The 11,942-nt window shown below is 48.2% G+C and overlaps 1 protein-coding gene across 1 annotated transcript in view; it reads left to right on the forward strand.

The window, feature by feature from the left end:
- The window catches only part of Adarb1 (adenosine deaminase, RNA-specific, B1), a gene marked incomplete at its 5' end in the record, with an annotated part of 76,561 nt that extends 64,619 nt beyond the window's left edge, over positions 1-11,942 (forward strand). The window contains 2 exon segments of the mRNA XM_005375908.2: positions 4,964-5,142; positions 8,279-11,942. Of these exon segments, the coding sequence (XP_005375965.1) occupies positions 4,964-5,142; positions 8,279-8,458 (359 nt within the window). The 3' untranslated portion in view covers positions 8,459-11,942.

Consider the following 11,942-nt stretch of genomic DNA (forward strand, 5'->3'; position numbering starts at 1 on the left):
TGAGCCCCCCCGCCCACATCAGTGGCCTGCGGCACAGTTCAGGCAGGTGCCACGCACACAGCTGTCCTTACAGTCGGCTTCTGCTCGGTTTTCCTGATTCGCATGTACTAGGGGGACTAATAATTCTATAGCAGGAGCCCACAGTAACCCTACCTATTACTGACTGTGAAGCTTATTGCCCTACTCCGTAAGGGACGCATCAGAAAGAATCTTTGAGGTGGGATAACATGTCAGTGCCAGCTCATCTCATTCTTCAGTTGTGTCAGTTTTTTAGGCCAGTTGACAGTTTCTCTGGATTTTTGCTTTAAAAGTTCTGATTCAGCACACTTAATTTACAACAGCTGAGGGACGCTCATTACCAGCCGGCTCACTCCTGCCTTTATTGGTTTCTGCACGGTCCCTGGGATCAGCTCATTACCCTAGTTCTCGCTTTGCAGCCCGGGAAGATGAGCAGCCCGTCGGTGTCAGCCCCAGTGTGCGGCCCCAGGGACTCGTGGAGAGCGTGCTCGTGACCACTCGGGGCTCTCTGCCCCAGAAAAAGCATATGGCTTGTGTTGGAACCTTGGGCTAGCTGTTTTCTTCTTGCCTTATTCACTCCATTTTTGCTAAAGCCAGCACTTTATTTAGCTTGAAATATTTTTTAAAATTGTGCTTTTAGGGCCTTTCTATTTTAGTAGTTAATTGACCATTTAGTTTTAGTGCACAATGCTGCTATCCTAGCGTTTAAGTGTCGTTCAGCAGTGATCTTTGGTTTTGTCACATTATGGTCAAGAAATTGCAAAGGAAGATGACATACGGGAGCATCAGTCATTTGTTATGAAAGATGCGGTCCCATCATGGTCAGAAGTTCACCCCACCTTCATACCGAAGTGGATACTTCTCCTCTACCCCCAGACTCCCAGCATTGTCAGCTGGCACTAACCTGAGAAGGAGCAGTTCCTGGGCAGGGTGAAGGCCCCCATCAGAGATGCTAAGGATGTTTTCAAAAGCAAGTTGGTTTATCTCAACAAATAGCCAGAGGAATGGGTATTCTCACCCCTGTTGCTGCTAAGCAATGTGCTGCAGGGAATGTGCATGTGGCTGCTTCTATCTGTGGATGTTTATGTTGTTTCCAGTCACTTACTGTTATCTTTTGTATCTCGGTGTCCCCCAGAGCCTCATGTGCTCACAGGCGGGGCTCTTGGAAGGTGACTGGATCCTGGAGCTCATAGCTGGCTCGCTGTGTGGAGGTGGGGTCTGGCTGGAAGAGGCAGGCACTGGGGGCGTGGCCTGGAAGGGTTTATTTCCCTCTCGGCTCCTCCCTTCATCCTCTGCTTCCTGTTCACCATGCCAAGAGCAGCTGTCCTCCACCAGGCCCTTCTGCCATGCCACCCTGCCTTGGAGCCAGCCAGCTATGGACTGTGAGTCAAGATAAACCTCTCTTTTAAGTTTTGGGTGTCAGGTATTGTGTCTCAGCGATGAAGAACGTGACTAAGACACTGAGTTTTACAAAGCAGCTGCTGAGATTGGTCCTGCTGGACTGTCCATGTCAGTGCTCCTGCACACAGGTCTCCACTGGGAGTGGAGGGCTGAGTCATAAGACAGCACATGCTGAGCTCTGCAGAACTGCCAGTCTGTGTCTTAATTTGCTTTTCCCTATTAACTAGTGACGTCAACTAGCTTTTCACTTGTGAATTTGCCATTCCTGCACCTTCCTCACTAATTGTATCAAAACTTTTGCACATTTTTATTGCATTAACTTCTCATTACTGAGTCTTAGTAACTTGTTTTATTTCCTGAATGTAAATCTTGTATCAGATAAATGAATTAAAAATGTTTCCTCCCAACCTCTAGTTTGTGTTTCAGCTTTCTTAACACTGTCTTACACAGACCCTATGATTTTAATTCTGACAGAACTGTCATGATCACTGTAGTTATGGAAGTTATGAAATCGGGTCAAGGTAGTGCTTTGTACGTCATAGTCAGAGAGGGCCCTCAGATACGTAGGTCCTTGTTCTTTTATTCCATGGTAGCTTTATAATCTGCTTGTCAGTTTCTGCACAGCATCCACTTGGAGTCTGGCTGGACCAGTTTGGACAGAACCAAAATGGTACTGGTTTTGAGTCTTCCAGTGATGAACGATGTGTTTCTCCATTATTTATGCCTCCATTCCCTTCTCTCAGCAATGTTTGCAGTTTACAGTGTGCATATCTTACACAGCTTGTGTCAGATGTGCCTCTGTTTAATATTCCTGATGCTACTTTAAATGTGATACTTTTATTTAGATTTCCAGTTAGTTGTTCATGACTAATCTATAGCAGTATTGTTCTAGTAACTTTTTAGTAGATCCCACTGGGTTTTATTTATCAGTGGTCATGTGGTTCGTTATTTCTTGCTCTGCAGTCTAGATGTTTTCCTTCACTCCTGCTCTGGATAGGACCTCCCGTGACAATGTGGGGGGACAGATGGGTGTAGGCAGCCTTGCCTTGTGTGTGCCCTCAGGGAGCGGCATCCAGTGTTTTACCAGTAAGTGTGATGTTAGCTGTAAGTTTCTCACTGGTGCTTTTATTGGTTTGAGTCTATTCTTAGTCTGCTAAAGGTATAGTGGTGCCTTGGTTCACAGACTTTCTAATTCCTTCCATGACTCTAAACCGAATTGGGTGAGAACCAGACAAATTTCTCCATAAGGTTGAACACTGTCCCTAACCATTGAATTTGATTCATTTCCCATCCAATTCAGTTTGTAGCCGAAATCATGAAAAGAATTAGATTCATGAACCAAGGTACCACTGTTTTTAATCAAGGGTGGATGTTAGATTTTTGTCAGATGCTTTTTTTCTTCTCTGAGGTGGTCATTTAGTTTATTTTGTAAAATGTTGATACGGCGGCATTGATTTTTTAAAAAATATTAAACCAATCTGCATTCTTGGGATCTCCCTTAAATGGTTGGTGTGTACCGTTCTCTTCATATAGTGTTGAATTCAAGCTGCTGGAATTTTTGGTAGAATTTTTGCATCTATAACATAGTGATGTGGGGCTGGGGACTTAGCTCAGTGGCACAGCGCCTGCCTGGCAAGCACAAGGTCGTGAGTTTGATTCCTGGTACAGGAAAAAAGAAAATATAACATAGTGATGTGTAGGGATGATGGTGTGTGGTTTTCCTCCCGTGTCTTTGTCAGGGATAAAATGACTTGGGATGTACTTCATTTTTGATTTTCTGGAAAAGTTGATTTAGAGTTGATATTAATGTTTTTTACAATGTTTGGCATAATTTACCAATGAAGTCACTGGACCTGATGTTTTTGGTTTTTTTTTTTTTTGGTATCGGGAAGCAAATTCAGGACCTTGCACTTGCCAGGCAGGCGCTTGTGCCTCTGAGCTATATCCCCAGCCCTGATGTTTTCTTTATGAGAAAATACCTAAATACAAATTAAATTTCTATGATAAATATAAGGCTTTTATGGCTTTTTTTCTTGAATAAATGTGGTAATTTATGTGTTTCAGGAAATTTGTCTATTTTATCTAATTTGTCAAATGTATTGGTGTGTCATAATATTCCTTTATTTTGAATTTATGTTATCTCTAGTGATACCTTTTCTATTCCTTGTATTAGCGATTTGTTCTGTCCCTCGTCCTCTTCCTGTCAGTCTAGCTAAAGGTTTATGAATTCTGTCAGTCATTTCTAGGGATCAGCTTTTGGTTTCACTGATTTTTTTTTCCTTTTCTGTTGTATATTTCAATGATTTCTACTTAGATTTTAATTGTTCCTTTTTTAACTTGATATTTCATTCACTCTTTGTCCAATTTTTTTGAGATTCTAGCTGAGGTCATTTTTTTTTGAAGACTTTCCTGTATAACCTTTGCAGGATTTACAAATCCTGATATGCTGTGTCTTCATTTTCCCTCCTTTCAAAATACCCATGCCCTGAGTTATTTAGAAGCCTGCTTTTTTAGCTCCATAGTACTTGCGGAACAGGGTTAAAGAGATCTTTCTGTTGTTGATTTCTTAGTGAGTGGTCTGTAAACATCAATTAAGCCAAGTCCACTGATTGTGTAATGTCTTTTGTGTTCTTAATGACCTTCCACTGGGTCTATCAGTTCATTAGGCAGGGGTATTATAAATCTCTAGCTATATCTTCTCTGTTTCTCCTCCTAATTTTTTAAAGTTTTTACTTCATGTATTTTGCTGTTCTGTGATTAGATGCGTAAACGTTTAGGATTGCTAGTCTATCTTAATGAGTCAATATCCTTTATCATCAGAAAATGACTTTTCACTCTTATAATATTCTTCTGAGATCTGCTTTGTCTAGTACCCTCTTCAACTGTGTTTTGGTTAGTGATAAAACAGTAAGTCTTGTTAACGTCCTCTTATTTTAAACTATTTTATATTAGAAGTATGTTTCTCATAGGCACCACAATTTGGATCCCTTCCTTCCATACACATCAATTATAATCTCCGCCTTTTCTCTGAGGGGCTTGGACCATTTATATTTATTGTGATAATTTATATTGTTAGATTTTGATCCATGATTTTGCTACACATTTTGTTTGTTCCATATGTTGTTTCATCTTTCTTTTTACTTTCAGATTGTCTTTTACTATCCCATTTTAATAAGGCCGTCTTGACTTTTTAACTATAACTCTGTGTTGTTAATGTAGCAGAGGTTTTTAGAATTTAGTATACATCTTGAACTTACCACAGTCTCCCTTCATATGATTTTACACCCTTCACTTCTAGGGTAAGAACCTTATAATTCATACTTTCACACTTCTCCTCCCCTGCCTCTGTGGTATTGTTGTCATACATTTAATGTTTGCATATGTTAAAAATCCCACATTATTATTTCTGTTTTGGTAGTCAGCTTTGAAGTCGATACACATATTAACAGACAACTTTGCTGGCACACGATCTGTGGCCATGTCTGACCTTCGGTGCTGGTGTGGACGTGGCTTCATGTTACCTTCTGTGTCTGCTGCATTCCAGGAATCAGCAACGCAGAGGCACGGCAGCCGGGGAAGGCGCCCAACTTCAGCGTCAACTGGACGGTGGGCGACTCCACCATCGAGGTCATCAATGCCACAACGGGGAAGGACGAGCTGGGCCGTGCGTCGCGCCTGTGTAAGCACGCATTGTACTGTCGCTGGATGCGTGTGCACGGCAAGGTACTGAGGTGCCCTCCCCGGCGCTGCGCCGGCTCACCTCCCCACAGCGTGTCCGTCTTCATCCCTCCTGTTCCTCCTGTGGTCTCCATCACCACGTCATCATGCACAGCCTCCTTAAGAGATCATTTGAAAGCCTCTTTGTTCCTTAAGATTGTTTTTAATTTGAACACGGGGCCCTGGGTTTGCAAGTGTAAGAGCTGTCTTAATGGCAGCTTCCTCCTTCCCTGCCACAGAATCCAAGACCCACTGCCCAGGTCTTCCCGGGAGTGTGACTGTCACCTTCTATGTCATAACTATGACAAGTACCTAAGAAAAATTAACTTCAAGGAGGAAAGGTTTCTTTTGGCTTATGGTTTCAAAAGTTTGGTCCATGGTCATTTTGCTCCATGGCCTCTGAGCCTGTGGTGAGGCCACCATCACAGCAGGGAGGGTGTGGTGATGCAAAGGGAGGGAAGGGGGCCAAGGTCCCAATGTCCCCTTCCAGGACATGCTCCCAGTGACCTCACTTTCTCCCATGAGGCCCCACCCACTGAAGTTCTTGCCAGCTCCAATAGTAGTTGTGTACTAAACCTTTAACAAATGGGCCTTTGGTCTAAACTATAACATTGCTGCCTTGGCCCCCAGAGGCTCGTGCCCATCTCACTATGCAGAATACATTCAGTGCATGTTCAAGGGTCCCCAGAGGCTTAACTGTTCCAGCATTGTTTAAAAATCCAGGTTGAGTCTCCTCTGAGATTGAAGGCAAGCTGTGAGTGTCTGTGAAAATAAAAATGAAAGTTACATACTTGTAGCACACAGTAGTGGGGCAGGTACAGGGAAAACACTGCAACTGCAAAAAGGAAGAATGGGTGCATGGAGAGGAAGGATCAGACCGTAGCAAGACCAGAGCTTAACACGGCAAACAGGAACTCCTGTAGCTCCAGGAGCAGGAGTGGGGCAAGTGGTGGTGATATTATGGCATTGCTAGCTGCAGCCCACTTGGCCTTTCTCTTGGGCGGGCTGTGCTTGCTGCCTGCAGCATCCCTTGGCAGGCATCCTATATGCCTGGCATCTCCACTTTCCTGGGGTCTCCACTGCAGCTTTAGGTTCACTCTGACAGCTACACTCGTTGTCCAGGGTTGCCAGCTTGAGCAGTAGCCAGGCCCACTTAGATCATGGCTGCAGTGGATTCTGTGTTTCTGGGTGGCTAGACTTGGAGAAGTGAATCCCCAGAAATGAAATTGTGGAGAAAGAGTTCCCTAGGTCACCAGTTGTGAGCAGGTACTCTGGGGCTCTCTTGAACACAAATCTTTGAGCCTGTGATGTGTAGGGTTTTGTCAGTTCCTAAAGCTAATGTCTTCCCTGAAGGCATCTTTCCTGTTGTCCAAGAGCAACAGCAAAGTACTTGGCTTTTTAAAAATTTATTTATTTTGTACTGGGGTTTGAACTAGGGCCTTGTATGTGTTAAGCAAGTGTTTCACTGCTGAGCTACATCCCCATCTCTTTTTAAAATTTTGTTTTGAGGCAACATTTGACTAACTTGCCCAGGCTGACTTCAAACTTGTGATCCTCCGTAGCTGGTCTTAGAGGACTGCGCCAGTGTGCCCAGAACTTGCCCTTTTCTAACGCTATTACTCTGTAGCAAGTGTACCCTCCTCAGCTGTGCCTTTAAACAAATTCCTTTTCTGCTCAAATTGTAAAATTTTCAAATTTTCCTGTAAAATTTTCAAATTGTAAAATTTTCAAATTTTCAGGAGGAAAATTTTTCCTCCTGATTTTTGCTTTTTCCTCCTGATTCTCACTGCAAATCTTGATAAAAGCAGCCAGTAGTACCCAGGCCACAACCTGAGCACTGTGCTGCCGTGAACTTTCCTCTGTCCAATAGACTAGTCTGTCACCTGTGAACTTGGCCTTCCACAGAGTCTCAGGGCACGGCCAAAATCTAGACAACTTCTTTGCCAAAATGTACCACCAAGGACCCGTGGTACAGTTGCCAGTAGAGTTCTCATTTCCATCTGAAACTCAGCACATGCTTTGCCATCTGCATTTCTATCAGCCTGCTCCTGCTGAGGCTGGAACAGAATCACCCACTGAGCTTAACTTCAAGTTTTCTCTCACCTGCTTCTCCACCCTGTCCCAGATTTTCTTACAGACCAATGCCAGAGGCTTCTGAACCATAGCGTCAGGTACAGTCCCAGCAACAACCGCACTTCTCAGCATGAATTTCAGAGCCCCTCAGCCTTCTGTCACTGTGACAAAACACCTGGGAGGAGGGGTTTATTTTAGCTCCGTCTCAGGACCATGGCTGCCTAGCCCTGTGGCTCTCAGCCCGTGGGAAGGCAGACCCAGGACAGGAGGCATGTGGTGAGCAGAGCTGCTCGCCTTTGTGTGATGTGAGCAAGCGGGAGAGAGGAAGGGGCCAGGGTCTCGGTGTCCCCTCCAAGGGCACACGCCTCCCATTCGGCCCCACCTCCCCACGGCCACCATCTCCCATTAGTGCCATCAACTGGGGACACAGCTTCAGCGTGTCCCTGGGAGACACCCGAGAGCAAGTCCAGAGCAAGGAAGGAGCTGCTCTGCTGCTTGGATGACTGTGACGTAAAAAAAGGACCAGACGCTCCTTGGCCTTCTCAGCACAGTCCCTCAGGTTCTGCGAAGCCCTCCATGCAGGGCTTTAAAACTTTGATTTTAGCCACAGGCCCCTCTTTCCCCAAATAAAAGCTCATAGAGTAAGTCAGGTTTTGTTAGCTTTCAGTCATTCTTAAGTCATGTTTATGTACTACTGAGGCCAGCAAGGAACACTGGCCTGCGACTTGAGCAGAGACTGACCTGACCCTGCCGAGGTGGGCACGTGTGCCCCACGGTGGCCTCCGAGAGTTTGAGCACCTGTGGCTCCCCGGAGCCCAATCCCAGGCCCCATCTGCAGCCCGGTCTGCCCCAGAGGTGTTCCTGGCAGAGGCGGCTGCGCACCAGGATGGCCCCCATACGACCTCGGGGTACCCCGCCCCGTGGGCGGGCCGGAGGGAGCGCCTTCTTCTGGGGTGCCCCTCCCCCAAGCCAGCTCGGTATTAATCGCCACTTCCGGGCGTCATCCGGGTGTGTTTCTCCTCTGCTGCCCGTCAGCCGCGCTCCTCCACTCACTGCTGTCCTTTTGCAGGTCCCCCCGCACTTGCAGCGCAGCAGGATCACTAAGCCCACCACCTACCATGAGTCCAAGCTGGCGGCGCGGGAGTACCAGGCCGCCAAGGCCCGCCTGTTCACCGCCTTCATCAAGGCAGGGCTGGGCGCCTGGGTGGAGAAGCCCACGGAGCAGGACCAGTTCTCACTCACGCCCTGACCCTGGCGGGCGCCCGACGCTGAGCCCCAAGCCTCACACCTGGACTGGGCAGGCGCACACCTGGGGGATGTGGGGGTCCAGGGGCCCAGTGTCAGCCCCGCGTCCCACACCTGGACCAGGGCAGGTGCGGGAGCACGTGGGGTGCAGGGCATCTCACTCTGAACTGGGGCACCGGGAGGTGGGGCCAGCACCGCCCACTGCCCCCCCCCTCCCCTGCCCCATACCCAGTGACTGCTTCCAACCTCAGTTTACGTTAGGCGTTGAGTTCTACTGAGTAGGGCTTCCATAAGTTTAGGAAAATAGAAACTACTTTGTGTGAAATTCTTGAATAAATAACTTATTCAGAGTTAGGAATGTGGTTTATAAAATAAGTAATTATGTCAGGTCACTTTATGCCACATTATTTTAATTACAAAAAGGTTTCTACACGGAGGAGGGTGAGAAGGTGGAGGTAGCGCACAGAGCCCCTGGGATTGGTACACACGTCCGGTGAAGGCCTGGCTCCTCGGTCTTCACCCTTAGCCGCACACAGTAGGTTTTAACGTCCCCTGGCAGCACTAGGGTGTCCTCACATGACCCTGAGGCACATGCTGAGCCCCGTGGCAACTCTGTCTGCTGCCACAGCCCTGCTAGCGGCCTCCGTGCTCCCATGGGATCAGATCATGGAAACTCTTACTTAACCTCCAAGTAATCCTGATAAGACTCATCCAGAATCCCCATCCTGGCCACTGCTTTGGAGGTGTTGTCAACAGGGCTGGGCTCTGAACTTCTCCACCCCTCCTGGGGACCTGCACACGGGAAGGACGATGGCCCAAGGGCGCCCAGGATGGAACTAGAGTCGCCTCGCAGTCACTCATCCTCGGAGCGTGCTGCGGAAGGCGTGTTTTTAAGTTATTCTTTTTAGCTTTATCAAAGACATTTGAAAACTAAAAAGCACGCAGGCTGGAGCTGGCGAGATGGTGTGATGCTGGCGAGGTGCAGTCTGGCGTTGATGTCATGAGGCAGATCTCAGGTGCTGCCGGCATCTCAAGGGGGCTGGGGATGCTGCTCAGCACCCCCGGGGCACAGGACGGCCCAGCAGTTGGAGCCCGGTGTGACCACCTGGGCCTGGGCCCAAGACCTGCACCAGGTGCCTTGTAGCTTCCACTCAGGGTTAGAGATGCTGGGAGAGGTGCGTGCACCTCAACCACCGGCTCAGTGCGACCTGAGCTCCGGGGGTCACAGGAGGAGGAATTGGGGGCTAGGAGCGGAGAGGTGCGGACCCCACCCCACAGTATAATCACCACGGCCGCCCCTGTGGGGCTGATGCCCGTGGCACTGAGCTGTGCACGGGTATCTGGAGACCACACAGGAGCACTCTGGGGTTCTCACCACTCCCCGGGCCTGCAGGGGCAACGTCACCTTGGTGGGACCAGGTCAGGGGTCAGGGGCCCTGTCTGCGCATGCGCAGGTCTGGGGCAAGCGCACCTGCACACTGGCCTTCTCTGCAGTTGGGGTGGCGGCCCCTGGCTGGCAGGATCTTGGGCCCCACGTGCCACTGTGCAGTCTCATTTGGGTCAAATGGACCAGGGTCTTCTTTGCACCCATGGGAAGAGGCCTGGTGGTGCTGCTACCCTCCTCAGTATGCTCCAGAAAAACTTGTACTCCTGGCTCTATAAATTGTATTTTTTTGTAGTGGGGATTGGGAGATGGACTTAGTTTTTACCAAATATGTGGATTTTGGATATCAAGTCCAGTGCAAATGTGTTCCATATACATAAAAACAAAACCACTCAGTATGTCTGGCTGTTTCTTCAGTTGGGTTGTAGCAGAAAGGTGCACAATTGAGCCCCAACCCAAAAGCAAATGTCCCTTGAACTCAGGCCCGAGCCCTGAGCCTGGGCACAAGGGAGGGGGAAGAAGGTGGCCTGGGGACCAAAGGGCAGGGTGTCGCCTCCCCTGCTGCCAGGACAGGACCACAGAGATGACTCAGCTGCAGAAAGAGAGAGAAGAAGCAGGCCCTCGTCCGTGAGAGCAGTCAGGACGCACCGTACCTCACACATCACGTCATCACCACTCATCTGCTCCGACGTCCTGGATCTGCACTTAAGAGACTTCACAGAAAACCAGACACAGCCAGGGAATTGACATTTTGAAGGGGAAAAAAAAAACCCTTTAAGTGTTGAGGGCATCTTGCCAAGCGGGGGCAGTCGGTTCTGTTCAGTCAGTGAACCCCAAGGTATTACTTCCATGAAGACCCTGTCCCTCAGGACGGCTCAGGAACAGCTTGCTTTGGTGGAGAGGTTATGGGGGGGGGGTATGTTTTGTGTAGACCTGGGGCTGTTCCAGATGGGGGACGGCGGCCTGGTAGACGTTGGCCATTTCTAGCTACCATGACCACCTGCACCTTTCCCAGCAAAGGATGCCAAAAACTGCAGGTTTGATTCCGAGTCTTCATCTTCCATCACCCTTTCCTGTTTGGGAAATCGCTGTGTGATGAAAAGGAATTGTTTTTAAATGTGCAGGCCCCAGTCTTATAAAGCTCTGACTTCCCCGGAATTACAGTCACCACTTTGTCCCCAGAGCCCAAGTTCCTCTTGTGGCGAGGCAGGCAGCCGCTGTCCCCACCAGGTGGCAGGTCTGAGGAAGGCGGTGTACCTCCAGGGACAGCTGTACATTGCCCAGGCCTCTGAGCAGATGAATGCAGCCAGGTGACGCTTCTCGCCTTTGAGGTACTTTACATCAGAAATACCACCTCTGTACACTCAGTTTTGATCCAACAAGAGAAATTAAATTAGCTGACTTGCCTATCTCTAAATTAAAAATCTCCTTTATATCACCCCCAAATTATATTTGTGGAAAGGGCAGAGGACTTGTGTCTGGTGTGTGTTATTCCCCTGTGTCCTTGTCCCCTGATGTGTCCTGTGACAATCAGTCTCCCTGAATGCAGGGAGGGGGTTGGGCTGCTCCGTTGTCCGCCCTGGAGTCCTGAGTTCCCTAGAGGCTGGGAATGGAAGCAAGGGAACCCTTAGCCCATGGGAGTCTGCCGTGACCGTGACTCAGTTGTGCGGGTGTGTGTATGTTTTCAGTTCGTTTAGAAGCTGCCTCCTGTGGGCAGCTCCCTGCTCTTTCTTGTTTACTGGTGGGGGGACTGTATGGAAGGAACTGAGGTCCTCCTCCTAAGGGGAGCACAGTGGTTAAAAGCACAGTCTATGGAATGTTCATTAGGAAGCCCTTAAGCTGTTTGCTTTTTCAGGCTTTGGGTTATATGCTTTTAATTTGATTTTAGAATTTGGACACTTTATATGAATGTAATTCAGCTGAGAAACTTGTTGCTAAGATACAATCCTCAGTGTTCTCGTATGTATATTTATGTATATAACACACATTACAGCCTGCATGAGCTTCCTCTCACACTGAGGCCAGCTGGAGCTGAGCATGAGACGCTGTCGCACCTAGACAAAGGACTTGAGATGTTCTCAATAAAAATAAGATGTTTCACTAC

The sequence above is a fragment of the Chinchilla lanigera genome, unplaced genomic scaffold (assembly GCF_000276665.1).
Source record: "Chinchilla lanigera isolate Chin_1 unplaced genomic scaffold, ChiLan1.0 scaffold00006, whole genome shotgun sequence".
In the NCBI taxonomy this organism is placed as follows: Eukaryota; Metazoa; Chordata; class Mammalia; order Rodentia; family Chinchillidae; genus Chinchilla; species Chinchilla lanigera.